Below are 24,018 nucleotides of genomic sequence, written 5' to 3'. Positions count from 1 at the left end.
CGAAAGCGAAAAAAGCAGTTTTTTCCACATCGTTTGTTAGTTCGTCATGAAAATCAATCGGCTTATGTAGAATATTTTACAGAGCTGCTGATTGATTTTCATTAAGATCTAACAAACTTGGAAAAAAACTGCTTTTTTGTTTTAGATTTTTGTCAGGTTCTCGGTTCAACCTTAATTTACTTCAAGTTTACCTTTTTCTATCATACCTTACTATCATACATTTCATAAATGAAGTTGCAGATTTTGATCTTTATTATCCAATAAAAATATAACTACAATTCCATATCAACTTTTGAATAGGGCTAAAGACATTTAAAATTTGTTCTACCAAGGGTAAAGATGTTGATTCATGTGTATCTTTCATGAAATTTAACTCGACAGCGGAGTAATGAGCGAAATAAGTTTGTTTACAAAAATCGCATTAGCCCTTTTGAAGAATTGATATTGAATTATAAGTTAAGAACTTGCATAGTCAGAACTTTACATTGTCAAAGATATTTTTTTCTGAAAAATGTTTCATTCAGTTGGTTTCTTTTATTTTAGGCAATGTACCACTCTGGGTAATTGTCACGCCGGAGACCAATTTGTTCAGCTCTTGTCACGAGATTTTGGCATTCTCTTCACCTTTCCTACTTTACCTTGTCCAGACATAGCAAGCGTTTGTGTGGTGTAGAAAGCACGAATGTAACACACGAATGATGCCGCACACGTAAACGACCCACAGTTTTGTACTCGGTTCATTTTATTTTCGAAGCGAAAGAGGTTGGCCATTGAATGGAAACAAAATGACGCGCGCATTTCTCCTCCTTGTACACCATACTCACAGTGTGTGCTGTGTTTAGTCCAGTGTTCAATGCAGAAGGGGCCGTCCATCGAACGAAAACAGTTTACTTCCATCGTCAAAGACGAAGAGCTTTGAACGAAAACTGGTCTGGCTCGCATGTGGTGGAATTGTACGGACCACTAATGGTGCAGATAATAACTGCTTTTACAATATCCATTATTTGAGCTTTTTTCAGTGATTGTACATTCTACAGAATTACTTATAAACTTGTTGTACATATTTCCAATCAGATAGAGCAAAAATATATTTTTTTCTCAAGGGCGGATATGGCCGCCAGAGAGTCAGACAGTACAACGATGGATCTGTCTTCCGGTTTCTAAACCAAAACAAGCGCGATAGCCGACGCTTCGAGAGAGAATACCGAGCATAGCGCCGGTAGACGGAAGGAGAGCCCTTCCCCTATTCCGCTCACTCCTATTCCGAACTCATCACCAATCTTGGAGCCAGTGATGAAAATCCGCACGTGATTCTTGTACTTGGTAGCCATCAGTCGGTTATATTTGGCCCTGGTCTCACTTCTGACAGCACCGGTCCTCAGCTCTATAGGCAAGCTTGTGTTCAGATTAGGTCCGCGGTCGTGCCAGGCCAGTTGTTGTAGTACTCTATGATGCCACACTGTATTATAATCCTTCGCCATGTCGAGTATAGCGATATCGGTGTGCAGGCCGTCAGTTATGGATAGACGCACCACCTCTCCAAAGCTGGCGAGATAGGCACCTGATCCTGCTCCATGTCGGAACGCAAATTGTCGTTGATCCAAGAGTTCACGCTCCTCCAATATGTGCATGAGCCGTCTGTTGATCATTCGCTCGATCGTCTTAGCGAGGCAGAGGAGCAGGCTGATTACGCGGAAGTCATCCGGTGTTCTGTTCCCCCGGCATCGCTTTGGGATAGGAATTTCTAGAGCTTCCTGCGCATAGGCGGGCATCGGTTCATTACTCCAAATGCGGTTAATGCTTTCCAATATCGCCCGCTTGGCTACCGGCGGAGAATTTTGCAGTAGGAGATAGGCATCGTCGTCCAGTCCGGCAGACCTGCCGTGTACCGATTCCAATGCCGCATAATGTTCACATCTGATGAAAGGTCGGTTGTACACTTACCATGAATCGGATCCGAAGCGAACGGGGCTACTCTCAGTCCTTTGCTTGATGCGTAGGAACACAGGTGGGAGGGCGGCGTCTGCAGACAGGGAAGCGAAGTGCCTGGCTAGCTTGTTACCGGTAGCCGTGGGATCGAGCGTCGTATACCCGTTGACGGTAATGGCGTAGCCACTATGTCGCTGCTTTCCGTCTAGGGCGTTGATTCTCCGCTAGAGCTCTGATGTCGAGGAGTCTGGGGAAAAACTTTCTAAGAATCTGGTCCAGCTGGCATTTTTTGCCTCTTCTATGGCTTTCTTGGCCTCGTTTCTGGCCTTTCAGAAGTCATCCGCTCGATGGCTTTGGCGAGCGTCGTCCGCACATCAAAGCGTCTGTATGGTTTGTCGGTGAAGATTCTTTTTCTGCCTAGTAAAACTCTGGTACTTTCTGGTTTACACTTTTACTGTTTATTGGAGCGGATTCTAGCAGACTATCAGACACGGAGGACGGTTAGCGACCGAACTTGGACTGTATTGTAACGTGTATAGACGGACTAACGGAAACGGAATAACGAATGACTGTACTAACTAAACTGTATTCACAAAGTAACTTAAAAAAGTATAAACGAAACGGAAAGAACGTATAAAACGTAAAGAACGTGAAAACGTGAAAACGTATCTGATCTGGTGTGAGCTGGGCTTATATAGTCCTGATACACTTTTGGACGAACGCTATTGGTTCAACCGGAAACCCTTTTCTGACCCGGAAACATATACTGACTTGGCAATACTGCCAACAGAAGCGTAAATTATGCTTACTACAACTACACAAGATGAATCTAATCTAAACGGTATACAGATTGCACATATGCTATGTGTACAGTGAAACCCTATTATTCTGACGACAATAGATTAGAAGTAGGCGCAAACATACCGCCCGCCTTGAAAGACTTGCCTTTCAACTATACTAACCTGTACTATTTATGCTGATTTCTTTGCAACTAAGAATCTATCTTGCTGACACTAATTCTATCCAGGTGGTACACTGTAGTTATTGTTGATGTCATCACAGATCAATTCGAAGATGTTGATTATGCCGCCTGCCTTGCGATCTGATGCTCGATGTTCAGTGGTGTACCATGGGCGTCGAGGACGGGAGACTTGAATTCGACTCCGTCAATTGCTATGCAGCCGGCGTCGATAAGACAAAACCCGAGCGACTCCGCTGGTCTCACCACTCGTAGTCTGCTTGTGTTGGTTAATGATTGTGATGGTTATATGCTGGACGCTGTAATCATTGGACCACGTTGCCGATGTTAGCTGTGACGCCTGTCGTATCCACACGGTAGCGAGCTGACGACCTCGCATGCTATATGTTGAACTCCGCTCAGTTTCATACTGGACGGATTTGGATGATTTGATGATTCAAGAATCTATTCGCAGTTGATTCCATCCGTTGGCCACCTCCACCCCTCGCAGTGAAGATCCATGTACTGAATCGACAGTGATTACGTAGTTCTGCTGTTTACTCCTGTAGCCTGATGTGTCGTAATCTGCATCAGTACCTGTATGGGAAAGTGGATCAATTCCTGTTGTATTGGTACCGATTGAAAATACTTAGCTTGGGTTTATGTTGGGATGGCAGTTCCAGTCACTTCAACCAGAACCGCGCCATCCCCAGTTGCTTTGTTGCTGGCACCTCGAAGCCACTTGTAGTGTGTGGCTGTAATTTCATGAACCTTATGTTGTGCTTGCTGCTGAATGTTGACTGGCCCGTGGCCATCGAGTGGACGAGGAGGAGGGGTGGAGTGGTAGCATTACATTGTTTCTGATTTCCAGGTGTGTTAGGTGGATTGGTAACTTGATGAGGTACTTGTGCTGCTGACGGGCTGACGTTGGTATCGATGATTTAACGGGCTAATGCCGCCAACTGGCTGACGACGTACTGAATGATGGAAGATGGTTCATTCATCTAATCAGCGGCTCTGAGCCGCCGACTGGCTTTGTATTCGATGTTCTGGTTATCCTGTCCAGCTGATTGGCTGATGACGTTATATTCGCTGGAATATAAGAAAGGGTGCTTTTTAAAGAATAAAAAGTTATAATAGAAGGACTTCCCTGGAACGGAGGCCTCGTGGCCTCCGCGGTCGCTCTCGGCGATGTTGACTGCTGCGACGACTGTGCTGAAACTTGTCCAACTAAGTAGGACTGATACCTGATCTGCCTCTTCTCCTTGCTGTCCATCTGCTGAGTAATTCGATTTCTGCTGATTTTCCTGCGCTCGATGGTATATTGTTGTGCTACGACGATTTCATGAAGGTTCCAATGGTATTGCCCACGAAGAGATCAGAAGGGGTTCAACCCCAGACTTGTTGCTGTATACAATGGTGCTTAGATTGGTTGCTGTACTACGATGATTTTCGCGAAGGCTCCAGTGAAAGTGTTCACTGGACTGTTGCTGTATTACCTTCCGAAAGAGCTCCGGCGGGTCTCGATCCCCGAACTCAATCCCAACGTTTCCTCTGTGTTGGAATCATCAACAGTAGCTTGTTGATGCGATGTTTACGTTGGCGGTATTGGGGGTGCATTTCCAATTTACTGGAACTCAGTCCAGCTCCGGTACACATCATGTGCAACGGACTGCAGGGGCATTCACAGCCGAAATAGTTCGACACCGAACCTGGTTGAATTGCGCTAAATTCAACCCGTGAAAATGCACCCGAGATGGGTGAGGACAAATACCACCAACGCTGTAGTACCGTCTGCATACCTTCTTTTCTTAGACCAGTCTGTTGTTTAAACTGGTATTGACCTTGCTTGGTTTCCAGCGACCTGAACTGTAATGATGTTCAAACAAACCGAAGACCGAAGTTCGTTAACAAAGTTGCAGGTACACTTTCTTCCTTATGACTCGATATTGGTAGCATCTGATGTACTTGTTTCTTCCGACAATAACTGATCCTTGATCCGATTGTATTTGTTTCTACTTCAGTGTTGTTGAGTTGGTTCGAATGTGAAACCCATTCTGATTTGCTGCATTGTATAGGATGGACTCACTGCTGGATTGAATTGGCTGCTGCGAGCCTTTTCACTGATGCTTCATGACGACTTTGTGCGCTGTATTTCAGAGTAGCCGACGAAATGAACAGAATCCTGATCCACCGTGCGTGGATTAAGGTGCTACCTGATCCGTCTTCGCATGCGGCGAAGAATTGTCTCCCAAAGATGGGCAGACAGCCGAGCAATCATTCCCGCGAATGTCCGGAAAAGATTGTGCTTGTTATGTGAACAAGCCCGAATGACTTACTGGCGCGCAGCGCAGTAATGTCATTGCCATTCTGCTGAATGGACCTTGATGTAACTCCTAATACCATAGGAGCGCCTGACTTATTGTAAGCAGGCTGGATGTCATGAAGCTGCAACGAATCGACGACCGAAATTCGTTGCCGTAGCAGAAGGGCCGCTCCCCTGCCTGCACTATTCCAACAGTCTCCGTTTACTGACGATGTAATTAGCACGATTTCCCAACAACAATGTGCACGCGCTGTGCAACCGCAGTAACGCTTATTTATCCATTCTGGTTAGAGTGAACCGTATCCGGAATACCACTTTTGTAGGGCTGCCGACCTATACAGATCGGCCTGCTAGGACTTCATGAAATGTTCTCACTAAACGTTCTGACTTTTATGTATTGAAAACGTTATCTGTATATGTCTATGGTAATGACTTTTTACGGTCAGTAAATTGAAGTTCCAAAATCTTCGCACTTTAACTACTGGTACACCGATTTCTGTTTAGAACTGCATATGCATTTCTATACTGCTTACGGTTTTTCCACGACTGTTTTGACCGCAGTATTCTGGTACCGGAATTTGTCCAAGGTGTCGGATGTGGGCAGCACGAAACACACAACCGAGTAATCATAATTCACAATAACATCGAATTACAAAATGCCGTAGATGACATGCCCAATCTGATTAAACGAAGGCTCCGTCTTAAACGTACAAAATGCACTCGATTCCGATCAAATCACACGGTCGAGCAGGATGGCTGATTACTGTTGTTATTCGTTGAGTGATACCGTTTGACGTGTCTTAGATAGCTGTTCTGTTATACTGAATTTCGCCCGGTAGATCGGGTCAAGACGATATAAATTGCGGGTGGGCACATTTGATTACGAAACTTTATATACTGATAATTTAACTGATTTTTCCCACTGTGGCACTTGCAATTTCCGTGCCGCATGGTTACGACCAACTTGGAATGCAATGGCGGCGTCGCCATTCTGTTTTTCAGCAGTTTTCACGGTGGCATTTTCGAGTCACTTTTCACCGATCTGTTTTTTCTGTGTACCGTACATAGTTTTTTCGCCGCTTTTCTGATTACTGCAGCTAACACACCGAGACAGATTTCCACACCACACAGAAGAGTTTATAGTGACGCGCGTCGCCAACACTGGCTTCTTTTCGCCAACCGAATACGAACGGCAATGAAGGCTGATTTATCGCTTTGTACTGACCGATTTTTTCTTCTTTTCTTTCGCGTCGCGATCGCGGGGAACCAATACATTTCCGAAATCTTACACCGACGATCCGGCTCGAAGGACCAAAATGTTTTCGCACATCAAAGCGTCTGTATGGTTTGTCGGTGAAGATTCTTTTTCTGCCTAGTAAAACTCTGGTACTTTCTGGTTTACACTTTTACTGTTTATTGGAGCGGATTCTAGCAAACTATCAGACACGGAGGACGGTTAGCGACCGAAATTGTAACGTGTATAGACGGACTAACGGAAACGGAATAACGAATGACTGTACTAACTAAACTGTATTCACAAAGTAACTTAAAAAAGTATAAACGTAAAGAAACGGAAAGAACGTATAAAACGTAAAGAACGTGAAAACGTGAAAACGTATCTGATCTGGTGTGAGCTGGACTTATATAGTCCTGATACACTTTTGGACGAACGCTATTGGTTCAACCGGAAACCCTTTTCTGACCCGGAAACATATACTGACTTGGCAATAATGCCAACAGAAGCGTAAATTATGCTTACTACAACTACACAAAATGAATCTAATCTAAACGGTATACAGTACACATATGCTATGTGTACAGTGAAACCCTATTATTCTGACGACAATAGATTAGAAGTAGGCGCAAACAGTCTTTCATACCACCAGTGCACCGCCTGTCGCAGAGGGTTCCCACTTATCCTGGGAATGCAAGAAACGGCAGCCTGATTTAATTTTTAGCCCGCACAGTGACACGACCAGTGAAAAACCCCCACAAATCAATGATTTGTAATTCTTTTGTATTTAGGGTGATGAGCCTATTTGCGCCATGTTTCTATTATCACCCTACCCATTTGAAGCCGTTGGTTAGAGCAGTGTCTGCCATCTTTGTTCAACGCATTGAGTCAAATGGTAGCGCAACAATAGGGGCACTCGATTCGAGTTTTCATTGTGCTCAAACACGAGAATTTTACTATTTTCAACGCATTTGTGTTATTATATTGGTTTTTAACAACGAAGCAAAGCGGTTGATGTCATTTTTTACGCATTCCATTGATTGTAAGGCAAGAAATTACCGAATTAGTGAGGCACCTTGCTTAGTATGGTGAAAATAGGCTCATCACCCTATTTAATTTTTCTCTTAGCTTGTGTAAAATCATCTCAAAATTTTACGATAATCGAATGAAAAATGAATTTGCAACATGTTGTTGAAGCAAGTGATGTCGAGGATTTCTGTTCAATTCAATTCATAAGAATTGTTCGTACCTTCGTGCTTCCAATGGTGATATCTCAAGAAATACACGGCCGATTAGAGTAGCTTTGAATTCTCTAAAAAGAAAAATGAATGTAAGCTTTTTGTACAGAAATCATTTACGTTTGTTCTGCATCAAGAAAAAACAGTTGAGAAATTCAATGTCATATCAGTAATTTATCTTTATACGATTTACAATCTAGGAGGTGGTCTCCCATGGGTTACTTATTATGAATCTGACTCAAAATTTGGTGTAGTGTAAGAATTTAAAGGCTTGCACATCTTTGCGCCGAAGTTTTTATATCTATGTTTTTCAAAATACCCATGTGGAGACGCTCTGTAGCTCATAAATCTTCTTACAAATTTGTTGCCTAAATAACAGCGTATTACTGAAAAATTTGTGTTTTTTTCTAGTTTTTCTGCTATCCGATGTGAGTGGCTACTATTTTAACGTGTATATAATCCTTTAGCAACCAATGCCTTCAAATGGGTTTACATACAAGAAGTCGAAAAGAAGAATTATGGAATTTCAAAACTGATGGCAGAAATGGATACAGTGACCCAAATTTAGTTAAAACCTCAATTTTTAGCCCCATATACCAATTTTTATAATTTTTATGGAGACGTGTGCCGGGGAGTTCGTTCGGGGTGTAGAACTCCTCCCGATCTATGAGATTGTCGACGGTCTCCTCGTAGCGGGTCCTGTCTGCCCGATCGTAAAACCACCAGCGTCTTCGGCGGTTTGTTGAAGGTGGTGTATCATTGTACGTAACCTGGGTTGGGAAGTGGTCACTAATGCATGGTTGTTCAAGATTCTGCTAGCGCCCCCGAGCAGATTGAGACGTCGATGGTGGATTCCATCTGTCCGCGGAGAAAAGTCGAACTGCCACCGTTGAGAACTACGGCGTCATTGTTTTCGAATACTTTGGCGATGTTGTTTCCTCTCATGTTTCATGTTCGCGAGTCCGTTCACATCTCCCATGCTCAATGAGCTTCTTAAGTTTGTTGCCCACATTCAAAGTACTGACGGGGATATAAAGGGACATAACGGTGCACTGAACTGGATATTCGATCCTCCTGGCGACGGCAATTAGTTCGTATCCAGAGATATCGGTCGGGATGGCACATCGATTCTGGTGGTCAGACCTACCGTCTGGTAGATCTTATCCCCACTGCACAGTGGTCCCCCCATAGGCCAATAATACAACAAAATATGTTTCGGCAAAAGCGTGTTTTTATTTCGCGAATATATGGTTATGGATGTATATTTTATTGTTGCAAACTTGATTTTACCAATAATGAACTGAGTTTTTTAGTATATAGAAGAATGCATAGGGTGGTTCGTTATGTACCGATAATTTAACTAATATCGATAAAATTTTTTGTCGAACTATAATTATCAATATCAATATTTTTATCACACAACATTACTATTAGTTGTGTATTTAGCGGTAATTATCGGATTTTGGTGAATATGGAGTGCAGAAAAATGTGTATATTTGAATAAGTATTCGAAAAATTTAACTAAAAATATTGAACCTGGCTTGAACTAACTTTTTCCCTGGATATCCCTCGCCAATTCTTTTTGAAAATGATCATTAGGCTATTCAGCTTCACTTAAACAAGGGTTCAGCTGCGCATCTCTGCGCCCAGAATGCCTAGAGAATTTAAGATGTTGTATATGTTTGACGAGATAATACAAGACGAAAAAATTGATTTCATATTTTAAAATTATATTGTTCTATTATTTCTTCAGATCTTGGAGTTTTGAAGTATAATTCCTATTTTTCCAAAATTTCTTTCTGATCGGATCATTACAATTTGAGTTATATTAATTTATAGTACGTTACTTTTTGAAACACATGTCGGTACGGAATATTTGATGTACGAGGTAAATGGCTTCGTGCCACAACCATATTCTCCAGCACGTTTTTTTTGAGAAATTCCTTTGCGATTAATGCGATATTCGGAGTTACAATCAGCCAATAAATTCGTCAATGTCAAAGTCATGAGCTGTTGCTTTTTTTGAAATAGTTGGTACCCAAATGAGGGTATTTCTATTTATGCGGGAATTTTTATTTTCGCGGTGGGTAAGCTCTTTTTATTCTTATTAACCAACTTAAAAATTACAATTAATTTCAAATTTTGTCGTGAACTTGCTATTATAGTCTCGAACAACATTCCAAAATTGCTGATTGGTCTGTGAGTTGGTTTAGAGATATTATGCTTACCAGAAACGTTATTAAACTATTGGCGTTCCAGCAAAAAAGGTGCAGTTTCTAGAATTTTCAATGAAAAACCATGAATTTTTTTTACAAGCTCATCGTAATATGTTCTATTTGATTCTCTGAAAAAATGCTAGCGCAAAAATAATAATTGATTTATAACAATGATTAGTGTAATAAGAAAGGCTATATCACACTGTTAGGTGGATATAATCAATTTTCTAATGCGAAATTCGGATTCAGCTACCTAAATTTTACTAAATAAGTGTAGTTTTGTATCGATATTTTGATTGCATATATTTATGACCGCCTCCCTTAAGGAATCCGGTTTCCAAACTATGATGCTGAGTTCGTCTTATCACGGATGTGCGTCTCCTGCAGCGCCAAGAAGATGGGCTGCATCCTCACAATGAACCTTTGCAATTCACCTAGGCATCATTGCAGGCCATTTGTGTTCCACTGGATGGACAGTGTTATTGCTTTTGTCGTCGGAGCAGAGGAGTGGAGGTAGCCAAAAATCTCTGACGGCGTTGTTGTGAGAATGTCTGTGGAAGATATAGGGGCAGCAGATGGTTCCGGGCATAGTGTACCAAATGGCGAGCTTATCCGAGGAGAGGCCGGGTCTCCCGCACCAGCAGCCGGCAGGGGAGATCGCTACATGGAACGTCCCCGGTCAGGGCTAGCAGTTGCTGCTGTTGGCGGTCTGTTTGCTAGGTACTTCCATGCTATAAACCTTTCCGCTGGCTGTACCTGTTAGCGAAAGTTTTCCGGTAGGTGGTTTCGTTTGGGGTTAAGTGTGTTGGTTTTTACCCGGGTGGTGCCCAGCGCGCCCGCACAAGCAGCCGCCGAGGGGCGCATCTCTACATGGCGGAAGATCCCACGGTAAGGGCCGGCACGTGGATGGGGGTGTCATGGTTGGTGATGATGACAGAGGTACTGAGGTCTGGTTTGGTTGGTGTGGTACTCTTGTTGGATGGTTTAAATAGTACCGAGCAACCAGGAACCTGTAGTCTGTAGGTGCTTGTAGTCATTCCGGATGAGAATTCTTCCCGGTAGCCCGCCGGGTGCAAGGGGATCGGGAGACAGGAACTGGTTCTCGCTGTTGTTGAACTGTTTATCTGAGGTCGCTGTGTTGGTGGATTTTCTGTTTTTTTATCTGATTTATCTGTGGTGAGTGTTTGTGAATCGATAAGAAAGTTAGGTAGTTGGTAAATCAATTTCCTTGTACGCAGCGCACCTGGGTTCGAGTCCCGACCCCGCACACAGGGTTAGAAATTTTTCATAAGACATTTTTCTAACCCGAAGATGCGAATGACCTTAAGATTAAAACCTCTATAATCAAAATAAAAAAAGAATGCTAATTGGGGTATTAATGATACTTCCCTGTGGGGTTTCCAATGGTCCTGTGTTGACAGCCGCCGGGGGTGCATTGGATGTGTCCGGAACTTCCCCGGACACAGGTAGGCTCCGTTTTATATTACAGTCTAAGTTTATGTTGTTTATTGTCATCCCAATTAATATTCTGTCGTTGGTTCAGAGTTATTCGGAAATATCGAGGGACACTTGGGGCACGGGGTTTTGTAGTGCTTCGTGGTCCTAAATGTTCCAAGTTCTGATTAATGCAGGGCTATTGTTGCGGGAGCTCGATCGGGTTATCTTTTGTGTTTTTGGTGGAGTTGGATCTGTGGTGCTTTTTATCGGGCTTCTGGATTTTTCCCCATCGCATGCTCAGCTTCGGCTTTTTTGTTGCTTACGTTCGTCACGTAGTCTGGGGTCTCGCTGAGTAGCGATGCTCGTGCTGGCTTTGTTGGCGTTTTCTTGATCTCCCTTCGCTCCAGTGTGTTAGTTGGTTCTGTTCGTTCCATTCATTACTTCACGTAGTTGTTGTTTGGAAATTTTGAGTTTGCGGATTGCATCCGTCAAGTGATTTTTCAGACGTAGTATCTCGACGTCCCGGTCGTTTTCTGCCTTTAGTTTTATGATTTCCATTTTTAGTTTGACGATAGTGCAGTCTTTCTCGTCTTCTCTCGAATCCGTGCGGTCTCGAGTCTGTTTGGCGTAGCTGGATCCCCTGCGTTTTTGCGTGAATAGAACTGGAGACTTTAGATTTAATGATGGCCTCTTCCTCCATATATAGAGACACTTTTTTGGTTAAGTTGGGTGTTCGCCGGTGCAATTTATGCACTTTGAGCTGTTCGTACATGGGTTGTCTCGGTCGGATAGGTGCTGCTGACTGCAGTTTAGGCAAGTTTCCTTGTTGGGGCACACCCTCGTACCGTGCCTGTATATGCTACAACGGTAGCATAACATAGGAGAAGGGCACTAGAGTCGGACACTGGTGCGTACCAAACTGAGATATATGTATTCGGGAAGGACTGAATCGTGGAACGATATCACCGCTAGGGGGATACTGCTTAAAACTCCGCTGTAAAACTTGGTGATCCTACGGACCGATGCATCTTCTTGGCATTTTAGCTTCTTGAGAAGTTGGTCATTGGCTATGTCCTTGGTGTCGATGTCGTAGATCACACCATGGGTGATGCTGAGCGTGGGGTGAGAGACCACCTTAACTTTTTAATCCTCGATTAACTCGTTCATGTGCAGCACAGCGCAAAATAAGCCTTTTTCGAGGTCGTTCTTAAAATCAGGCTTCTCTGCCCTCATTAGTGGCCGTAACCACTTTTGAAGGATCACATCCTAGTACGCCATGTACCGATTTCAAACTCGTGAACGGGTTTGTAGTCAGTCGGGCATTGGACTCACCGTCCGATGGTATAGCTCTCAATAGCGGAGTCTGTTTATCGATTATATCACCTGAGTTTAGATACTTAGGCGTGCGCTTTAAAGGGGGGTGTTGTTCCTCTGTTCGGGGGGAGGGGGATCCCTCATTGGGTTGGGGGGTGTTTGTGACTCGTCGGTGGGCACTTTGGGAAAACAACACAAAACACAGCACTACCCCGTCACCGATGCATCTAGTGGAGACGGACGGTGGTTTTTACCCACCGATGCGCGTTGTGGAAACGGACGGATGTTGACCGTTTTTCGGTTATATTGATTTGATAGATGTTATGAGTCTATCACTTTGCTAGAAATATTCTACTTCCTTTAAAGATGACCTAATATTACTGCCTTTGAAGGCAATCAACACACTTAGTTTTCATTACTGGGTACGGTAAAAATTTGTAAATCACCCAGTAAAATAATTTCCCTATCGACTCCACAGCAATTAAAATATAAACTAAATGTCAAAAAAACCGTTCAGTCAGTAAACTTTTTGGTAAATTCCTGATAACAACAACAAATAAATACTGACTTGTTCTGTAATTCGAAGCCGAACTACGACAAATGTTCAGTTAAAGTTAAGTAAATTTTCTGAAGAATTATGATGGAAAAGATTCAGTTTATTCAGTAAAAGGGTGTAGATGTTTCTGCGTTCATTAGTTTCCATTTTTTTGTTCTATTACTGTATTTTAAACAGCAAAACTACCTGGGAACGAGTTACTGGGAATGAAAACTTCTTTACAAAAAAATATACACTGAAAAAAATGTTGCATAAATTTTCACAAAAACAAATGTTTGTGGTAAATACTTAAATTGCAAAATTAAACCCTATTTTTGCCGTTTAATATTTTGACAACAAAAACCTAAAGAGAAAAGAAACATTTTGAATGTGATCGCATGATGAGGAACTTATCAGTAAAAAAGTTTTTCTAACAATAACTTTACATGGTTTTGAATTTCATACTAATTGAAATACAAAACTGTAATTTTATTACATTTTAAATCTAAATGAATTTAACAAAAATCTTCCAAAATGCGATAGCGAGATATTTGGAATTTTTCCCCAACAAAAAACAATCAATTCGTGTAATAATGCTTTTTTCGAAAGTTAATCGCGTTGCCCCATCATAAAATATCAACAATCAAAAGTTTATCGTTTAAAAGGCGTAAAAGAAACTTTTTTAGTGTATTTTGATCATGGAGAAGCTTTCAATAAAAAAGATTTACTACCAATTTGTGACATATTTTCCTAATTCATACTATTTGTAGTCAAAAATACAATTTTCATTTTGAATATGATTCTTAACTCCAATCAAAATGCTCATAACAAATAAAAAAAATACTGAGATGGAAGCTCTTGTACTGATTGAGGCATTTTGTAGCAATATACCTACTTTTTTACGGTAAAGCATGCGCAAATATTTCCATTCTTTACTATGATTAAACTCAATTTTATCACAAATGATAGCGTTAGACATAAATGGAGATTTTAACTTTTATCACATTTATATCATTGCACTATATTTTTGTTTCTGAGGAAACCCCTAGTCCTACGTGCTGTCCCGCAAGAAAAGTAGTTCTGAAAAACAATCAATTATTTATTAGCTCTCAACAGCTTAATAAAAATTCCTTTGCTTGCAGGATTCCACTAGAGGGTTGCTTAGAAACACAAATAGTCCTGTCACTAAGTTAGTGTCGGATTCTGATGAAACATACTTATCTTCTGATTATAGGTTTTGTGCACTTTACACGCAAAGATTGTTGTAAACAATTTTATTCTCCCTGCAGAAAAAATTGTTTTAACCCAAATTTTCTCCACTAAGGAGAAATATAGCATAGTGACAGGTAAGGTTTCGGTGAGATTCGTACTGCATTTAACAAATATTGTCGTGAGTTTGCAAGCTGTTTATTTTATTCCCTGATAATATTACCCACTTCATCCTCTGAGATAAGTACTGGAACTAACACCCGATTTGCTTGCATCATTGACATCGGATTTACAATGCGGTGTAACCAGCCTACTCCTCTATTAATTTATTATAATTTAATCAAATCGCCATCGATTTATATTGCCCTCAGAAAACATGAACTGCAATAGGACACATTAACGGATGATTTGATAGTATTAACGAGATTCCCGAAAGGTCTGCCCCCTACTTGGAGATTTGCATATTAAACGGCTCACAATTTAGAGACGCAACACCCACGGTCTTAGTACAATGCTCAAACTTTTCTCACAGGAAACCCATTTCTTGTTGATTTCCTGTATGTATAAGAGACAGCTAGGTGTATAACGGCTGGAAGGATTACGTATGGATCATTGGTCACCAAACTGCGGCACGCGGGGCGCATTCTTGAGATGCTCTTATCCGTTAGAACGCCGACCACGCTGCTCTAGATGGACTATTAAAATGGACCATGAATAGTCGCTCGTTTAGTGCAAATAGAAATTGTTTTATGAGGTGTGAGACATACGTCCATAAAGCCCGGCAAAATTATGGGACCTCTATTTGACTTGCGAAGGCCATTAAGCTGCTCTACGGATTTCATTGCGTGATTGTAATTATCTCCAGGAAAAAGGATGTACATTTTTCTCGGTTGATTAATGGTTTTGTAGTAGCATTAATGTTCCAGCGATAGTGGTTGAACTTATAAGGCAGTACATATTTCGATAGCAAACCACTAATAAAATTATTTTGTATTTATTCAGAAGAAAACTTTGTTCTAATTTACCTGAAAGAACGCTATACAATCACAAACCTGATTAGCTGACCTAACAAACTGTTATCAACCTTCTAGTGTATCACAGCCATCGATGGCGTTTATTTAATGAAAAGATTGATTTAAAACATCAGGTCCATGTTCACTCTATTTTTTAGGTTGTATTTGGGATAAAAACAATTGAATTTTTGTGTCTAATTTGCCAAAAAAACTACTTTTTGTAAACAGTTGCGGAAGAACAATAGAATCAGACAACTATGGCAGAAAAAGATTTATACTCACAATCGACATTGATGTGCATCACTTGGGGCCATCTCAAGTACCAAATATATACACTTATTTCGATATACTCAATAGGAAAATCGCTAAACATTTGCACGATCTGGGAGGAGAGACGTGTTAGACGTTGATGTGTTCCTGTTAAGGTTTATCAATAATTAAGATTTATGCAACAATGTGTAAGTTTTAAAGAACAATCAAGTACATTGAATATAGATGTCAACAATTACCATATAATTTAAACAGTAGATAAATGATATAGCTTTCCCTTCTTCACACATTTGAACATATATTGTGCATGAAACTTCATATTTGCTCGGTTAATGTTTTTAATAGCCTCATAATTCATATGAGTACAACCAATGTTGTAAATGTGGTATGTTACAACGGTCGGATAATAGCCCTTCCCACTTCATAGCAGCATTGATAATAAATTTATAATAATGAAGCATTTTACCGTTTCCCACATACAACTTATACAAAAGTGAAATATTTGCATCATTTAATGAATGCCTTGTGATAATTTATGAGTAAATCCACAGGACTAGCTTGTTTCGCAATTGTCTACCTGAGGTATTTACAGTCAATTAAATCTTTCAGTATTTTTACAACATCCACAACAAGATTATGTTTGTATGCATTTCGTCACATCACAAAAATAGCATTACCTCTCAAATAGATATTTGGCCTTTTGGGTTGCCATAATCCCTGTTATTGGGAACAAAATCATTTTCATTCAGCTATGGTTGCAACAGAGAATTGAAAAATAATAAAAAGAAATCAAACAGCCAAATCGGATTTGGGAAACACAATTTTTCCAAAAAGGATTATTTTGAAGCCCTCCCGCTTGGCCTACTCCGAATGTGGGAGGGGTGGGGGTAAATAAATGCGCGCAAACCTGCATGTAAGGGCTTTATTCCAATGTCTAGGTACTTGACACAGTCTACTTCGCTTCCCAACATGGTAGGCAGGCATTACAGCAGCGCTCAGCCTCTACGGTTACTCGGTGAGATGAGTGCAGTTCAAACAAGCCCCGAACTATATTACGATGGAGGTTGGGCCGTAAAATGGGGAAAGAATGGTAGCAAAACCACTTACCTTGCTGCCGAATATCAGCCCCAAGAGAAGGGTGACAGTAAGCTGTGTGTGGCAGAAAAATATGATGTACAATAAATCTGGATTAGCGGGCGATTGCAGGAACAGCCTGAAAAGAGCAACAAAAAAAATGGTGTTAGGAGATTGTGCGAGAAAAGTTTTGTGCGGAAATCAGGAAGCTACGAAAAGCCTGCTCATAGAGGACAGGCGATTTCGCAATTTTTTTCACGTACAATGCTGTATTTTGTATGTAAACGAAGTTGAGTCAAAATTTCTCAAATGGGCATTAGTTCATTAGTAACTAAACTTGTGGTAAAAAGTTCAGAAATCGCTGAGAAAATTGAGTGACATTATTTGATACACATTTACATACGCACACGCGATCTTGACGAACTGAATCGATTGATATATGACACTCGGCCCTATAGGTTTAGGTTGAACAGTCCATTTTCGGAGTGATTGCATAAAGGGCGAACACGAAATTATTGCGACACATTCAACAGGGCATAACTTTTTTACCATTGGGTAAAAATCAACCAAATTTTGGACACTTTCTCATTGATGTGTACTGTTTACATGCTGTCAAACTCGAAGTCGTGTTTTTCGATTCAACGAAAATGGAGGTGAACCGACGCGAGTCGAGAGAACAAATTCTTTCCAAACACCTGGAATTTCCTGACCTGTCGCACCGGCAGTTGGGAAAAATGTTGAACATTCACTATTCAACCGTCTCCAAAGTGTTGAAGCGGTTCCAGGATCGGTTGACGTTGGACCACGGCAAAGGAGCTGGAAGAAAACCGGAACCGGAGAACAAAAAGACGGAGCGAAAGGTGAAGCGGATGATTAAAGCAAATCCCAACGTCTCTAGCCGTGATTTGGCTAAAAAGATCGGCATGTCGCAGAGCTACGTCCAGAATGCAAAGAAGAGAGCTGGACTACATACATACAAGGTACAGAACTTCCCAAACCGCGATGAGCAGCAACAATCGACGGCTAAAACTCGGGCACGGAAGTTCTACGAGAAGATGCTGACAAAATATGGCTTCTGTGTGATGGACGACGAAACGTATATAAAAGCCGATTTTAAGCAAATTCCGGGGTTGGAGTTTTTCACCGGCAAGAGCAAGTTCTATGTTGACGAAAAATTTAAGAAGAAGGAAATGTCGAAGTTCGCCTCCAAATATCTCATTTGGCAGGCCATCTGCTCTTGCGGACTGAGGAGTGAGCCTTTCGTGACAAAGGGCACAGTAAATGGCGAAATCTACAAATCTGAGTGCCTCGAGAAGCGCCTTTTGCCGTTCTTGCAGCAGCACGACGAAGCTCCGCTATTTTGGCCAGATTTGGCATCATGTCAAAGACGAGAAGGACATGTTAAAAAAATAAAAAAAAACTGAGAAACTGGTACCGGATGACACTGTAAAGACTTTGATGGAGGGCATAAAGCGTAAATGCGTTCAATTTTTCACTCAAGGCTCCATCGACACAACTCGTAGCAGAAACGGTAAGAGGAGAAGCGAACGTGTTAGAAGCGTGTTAATTCAGGAAGCAGTGGTCGAGTGCAGGAATCTGGATGAGATCACAACGAAAGACGAAGTGAGGAGCGTCCTAATAGAGCAATGTAACGTTGAGAAAGAGCAGATGTAAATTATGTTAAGGAAGGCGTATAGTGGCAGACAGATAGGTTATCGCCAGCCGCAGCCAACCAGTTTATGTGGACCGGTACTATCAAAGTCGGATGGTCGGTGTGCTCGTTACGATTGATCTCTAGAGCTAGTGTTTCAGGTGCCTGGGTTTCAGCCATCAAGCAAGAAACTGTAGAGGGCCGGACGGATCTGATCTTTGCAGAAAATGTCGGGAGAAGGGACACATTGCTAGAGACTGCACAATGCAACCGAAGTGCTTGCTCTGCACAAATGAGGGCGGAAAAGACCATATGGCGGGGGGTTTCTTATGCCCAGAGTGCAAAAAGATGATGGATATACCTCAACTTAATCTCAATCATTGTGATATTGCACAGCAACTGTTGTGGAAGTCAACAACAGGAACGAAGTGCGAATATCAATGCTCCTCCACGATGCACACCAGAACAGTGCACCCGGATGCTGGACGCACTAACCGACTCGTTAATCGGGCGAACGCCGGTTGTTATAGGAGGAGATCTTAACGTTTGGACCGTGGAGTGAGGTAGCAGGCTGACTAACACAAGAGGTTACAGGCTATTCGAAGCACTGGTGAAACTGGACGTAAGGCAATGCAACGCAGATTCCACTAGCATATTTGAAACATAATAACAACATGAAATATTATCTTGTGATGCCAAATCAAGTCAAAGGAAACCGATTTGATAAAAAAAACGCTTTTAATCCACCTAACAGTGTGATGAGACATTTCTTATAACTCTTATCACTCTCTTCGGATATTATATCGTTTGAGAACATTTAGAACTTGATGTTTCGCGATGTTTTTGATAACACATACTACATGGGATAGTGGCAGGACTCAGAGAATCGCTCAAATCAGCATAGGACAACATCAGTGCTAGAAATCTCAAACCAAATCAATGGGAAAGCGAAAAAATGGCCCATAAAATAGACATTCCAACGAATTATTGTTAATGCTCTGTTAATAAAATATCTAAATTGTGGTGGGAAAACTGAATTTTCCTAAAGGGGTTATTTATTTATCATTCGCATGTATGAAAAAAGCCTTATGTTTACATTTGTGAGTATCGCCCTTTTCACAAAAAAGCGTTGAAATGAAATCGCAGCTCCTGATATCACGTTATCTCTGAAGTGAATGCGTGCATAGTTCCAAATTTTACTTCGATATCGACTTTTTCTAAAGGTGACTTCCCAGTAGTATCCTTGATTTGAATTATTACCGCTAATCCTAATGCCAAAGAACAAATAAAAACCTCTCGAAAACGAACCGTTTGGGGAAATCATCATCATTACTGGAATTTTCATTTTCACGAAACTTTTCGATAGCCACATGCTCAGTCTACTAGTGATGTGTGCGGGGACCGTCTGTTGTAGATCAGTGCGTTGTTTTTTCCGTCTGAATGTTCAAACCAACTTGACTAAGATAATATTGTTCGTGTTTTTTGCCCAGAAGATGAAGGCATAGACCTTCGAAACCAGGCCCGTAGCCAGGATTTTGTTTCGGGAGGGGCTTAAAAATTATTGCATAAATGTATTAATTCTGATGACTTGAAACAATCACTGGAAACTGAACGTAATTATGAAAAGTTCTTAGTGAAAACAATTCCAAAAATAAGACAATAGACACTAAAAACTCTAATAATATGTTGCCTGTTACAAGAAAGGTTATAGTGCATCGACGAATTAAATTTGATTATTTTTGATTTACAAGTTAGAAATTTCTCTAGTTACAAAAATGAATAGTCAAGAGCTCAAAGTATTAAGGGCTGCTTGAAAATGATACGCTGCATGCTACGCTGCTTGAAAATGCTACACATTCGATACACCTTTACAATTTGTAGAAGACGCTAAATTGGAATGAGTAGAAAAATATCCAAAAACCCGTCTCATGAAACTTTACACGCATTTGCTAATCAGAAGAACGAAACCAACGTCAAGGTTGTCCCCATGAATAGGAATATATCAGTGTGAAATCAAAGTTTACCGTTGCAAAGAATGTCCGAACAAAGTGAATGTCGAAATTTGCTTCAAATCTTCTGATAAGGCAGGCGATTTGTAGATGCAGAAAATAGGTTCAACTCCTATTTTCATGATCAGGTTTCTTTCTACTATTACTAGCTCTTTGACTTCATCCGAAGTTTGCGTTAACTCGACTTTATGAAATTTTCAATTTAAATGATACTGATCATGTCGTAATCAAAACAATCCTGAAAAAAACACATGTTTTTTTCATTTGACTCTCATAGGTAATGGGTTAAAGACTATCTTCGACAACATTATCAGGCAACTCAGAATAACTATCTTTTTATCTATTTAAGTTGATTCTTTTTAGGTACTTTTTATATCATTGTACTTATGAATTAAAAATATCGTAGACTGATTTTCCTAGATCCCTAAAACTATAGTAAAAGTCAAAATGTAAAGTGAGTGCAAAAACTACTGATTTCACTACAAAGCAAGAATGCCTTAGCTCTATTCACTTTTGACAATCTTTCAAAACCGTTGTAACTTGAGAAGATTACCTAGATTAAGTAAATATTATATTTGAACATTTTGGTTTTATTTATTTATTTGAAGGTTTTATTTCGGAATTCGTGGGGTTTTGGACAATGTCAAATATATATTTCAATGATTTAATCTACTAATGGAAACTACCCAGAATTTAATCTACTGAGCGAAACTGCTCAGAATCTATTCACAAATCGAAAGAAAATTACTTAGCACTGATTACTCAATGCTTCTAATTTACATAAAATTTGGTAAATATAACTTTGATGACACCACCAAAATAACTAGAGACTATAAACATAGATAATAATTTCAGCATCACTTGCTTCCGACACATGGAAGAGAACACATCGCACTTGCACCTAATTTGCCGAGGCTTTCTTTTAGAGTTGTCTGTTTTAAATTACAGCAAATTATCCGTTTCCTGTAAAACTTTTGCAAAACTCTTTGCCAATTCATTAAACAAATATGAACACTAATCTGTTTAGTAATAGGTTTGTTTGTGAATAAAAATAATTAGCTCTTGATTTTTTTCAATCATCATCAAGATTGGAAGAGATGTATGATTTCTTGAAGAAAGTTGTAATGTTTGTCTGATTACATGTTTGTTTTATCACTATTTGGGAAAAAGTTTCAATTAAAGTTGTTGCACCTAACGCAACGAAGACGAAATGAGAAGATCAGAGCGCAATTCGGAAAGAACTCGTGTTGAGTGTATAGTAAAGATAGAAGAGTGATCTTGAGTCGATTTAGATTGGTTGATTTTTTCCTCTCTTTGCTCTTTTATTTAAGATTATCTCTCTCATTTTATTCCACGACGAGCAAAAACGGAACGAAAGACTGTCACATACTTAAGACATGAAATCGAAACTGTTATCCCAACTTATTGACTTATAGATTCAATCAGTCCCAACATTTTAGTCCCTCTTCGTGATTGCCTATTATTTTACCACTTTTTGCCCGGTCCACTTTTAAAAGAATTTTTTTTGCACGTTTGTCGAAGATATCACGGATTTACGGATTAACAGTGTATTAGTACGGAACGAATTACTCGTAACAATGAAATGAAGCGTTAATAAAAATGGTATTGCGTTAAAATGACGCGAAATGAAAATTCTATTCTCGTCTCAATCGTTCTCAGATAAATTGAAATACTTTTTGTGTAGCGCAGAGTAGTGTACAGAGAACAAAGTGTACAGTGTGCACTGACCTAATACAGAAATTCAAAATTGTGTGCAATTCAAAAACTTATCATTTAAAAATAACAAACTGGGTCGTGGGTCTTTTATATATTTCCTTATGTAAACAATAAAAATAATATAACGAGTTTATGTGGTTGTCCTACAGATCTCGCGCAAGCGCTTAGCCATTGCACTTGGAAACCTGTTTACGAGGCGAGGAAATATTTTTTTCCTCACCCACTATGTCTTGGGGGGGAGTAGTTCATTTCTATCTCGCTATTGTACACTTCCGTGTCATCATCGTAGTTGCTGCCTTTATGTTCGCGAATATCTTCCATGCTTTTCGCCCTCAATAATTGCCCTTCCAAATAGATTCCATTTCTCCCAAATGTGATATTAATCTGCGAGTAAGCGGTATCCGATCTTGTAGCGGAACATTCATTTTCTCATAGTCCATATACAGAAGGATCTTAATTATAGCATTGTCACACACAACCTTGTGCTTTAAGTTGTGCGAAATGAATGGTTTCGTCTGCACTAATTTGTTGAGCGCTAAATGCCTGCCATGGTAGAACTGGATAGAGCCGGTTTCCGAAAGTCTAATCTCTATTTACACCTTCAGGATGCGAATGATCAATAATTTTATAATCACCGCATTTGGCTGGAGCACCAATTCTTGCTTCTGCTAATCACTAATCTCGACAGATTATTACAGCTACAATTAAAGTAACAGTCTCTTGTATTCTTCAGACAAGGCACACAATATAAAAGTTACTTTTTTGTTATTCGCTTCGCACTGGCTCGAGCAAAAGCATAAAGCACACTGAATTTCGTGACCATTGCCTTCGGTGGTTAGAAATAGCCTTCTTTAACTTTTTCTCAATAATTTGTTCAAATCAAATATGCAACAAGTTTTGTTAAAAGTCACCGGTTTTTTAAATTTATTTTTGAAAAATTTCGGGGGGGGCTTTAGCCCCCTAGCCCCCCCTCTGGCTACGTGCCTGTTCGAAACGTTGGTAATAGACGCAATAAAATATTATTGTAAGAAATCCGTGACCAAACGCCATCTCTCATTACTGAAAACAAAGTGGTCGTTCATCTTTCTATCATACATACAATGGATCGACAGCCACGATCTTGAGTTATTATGTGATACTGAAACATCGCTTGAAACCAGTGGCGGATCATGGAGAAAGATCCGGGAGGTCCAGGTCCTGCCGAAAATTTTCAACTTGTTAAGAAATTTTAAATTAGTTTTAATTTTAAAGTAGCAACCCCTCACTGCATACTCCCTCCGGGCCGGTATGATTGACGATTTTTAGAGTGATTGCATAACCTTTCTATATGAGAAAGGCAAAAATGTACCAAAGTCCAAAGAAGTCAATTTTTGTCAAACATCTCAATGTTTCATGCATTTTAAAGTCATTTGGCATCAAAAATACAAATTTGATTTTGAAAATTTTTCATTTCAGTTTATATGAGAATTTGCTGTGTGATTGCACTCTTCAACTCGTAACTCCGGAACCGGAAGTCCAATCAATAAAAAAAAATTCAATAGCAGCCGATGGGAAGGTTGTACCTTTCATTTGAGACTAACTATGTGTAAATTGTTCCAGCCATCTCTGAGAAACAGAGGTCACATTTTTTTCCACATACACACATACACACACATACATACACACACAGACATTTTCCGATCTCGACGAACTCAGTCGATTGGCATATGACACTCGGTCCTCCGGGTCGGGATTAGATTGACGAATTTTAGAGTGAATGATAAAGGCAAAAACATTTTTGGCAAATGTTGAAAGTTATGCATTTTTTTGGTGAGCAGTTCTATGTTTCATAGACATTAAATCAATTTAAACTTCGCTTCCTATTAAAT

General features: G+C 40.3%; 1 protein-coding gene across 1 annotated transcript in view; it reads right to left on the bottom strand.

Moving 5' to 3' along the window:
* LOC131688858 (uncharacterized) overlaps positions 1–24,018 on the bottom strand; it is a 708,198-nt gene that overhangs the window by 24,582 nt on the left and 659,598 nt on the right. The window contains exon 13 of the mRNA XM_058973432.1: positions 16,787–16,892. Coding sequence (XP_058829415.1) covers positions 16,787–16,892 — 106 coding nt within the window. The remainder of the gene's footprint in view (positions 1–16,786; positions 16,893–24,018) is intronic.

Source organism: Topomyia yanbarensis, chromosome 3, assembly GCF_030247195.1.
Source record: "Topomyia yanbarensis strain Yona2022 chromosome 3, ASM3024719v1, whole genome shotgun sequence".
In the NCBI taxonomy this organism is placed as follows: Eukaryota; Metazoa; Arthropoda; class Insecta; order Diptera; family Culicidae; genus Topomyia; species Topomyia yanbarensis.
The sequence above is the reverse complement of the archived record's forward strand: the minus strand, read 5'-3'. Positions and strand labels throughout refer to the sequence as shown.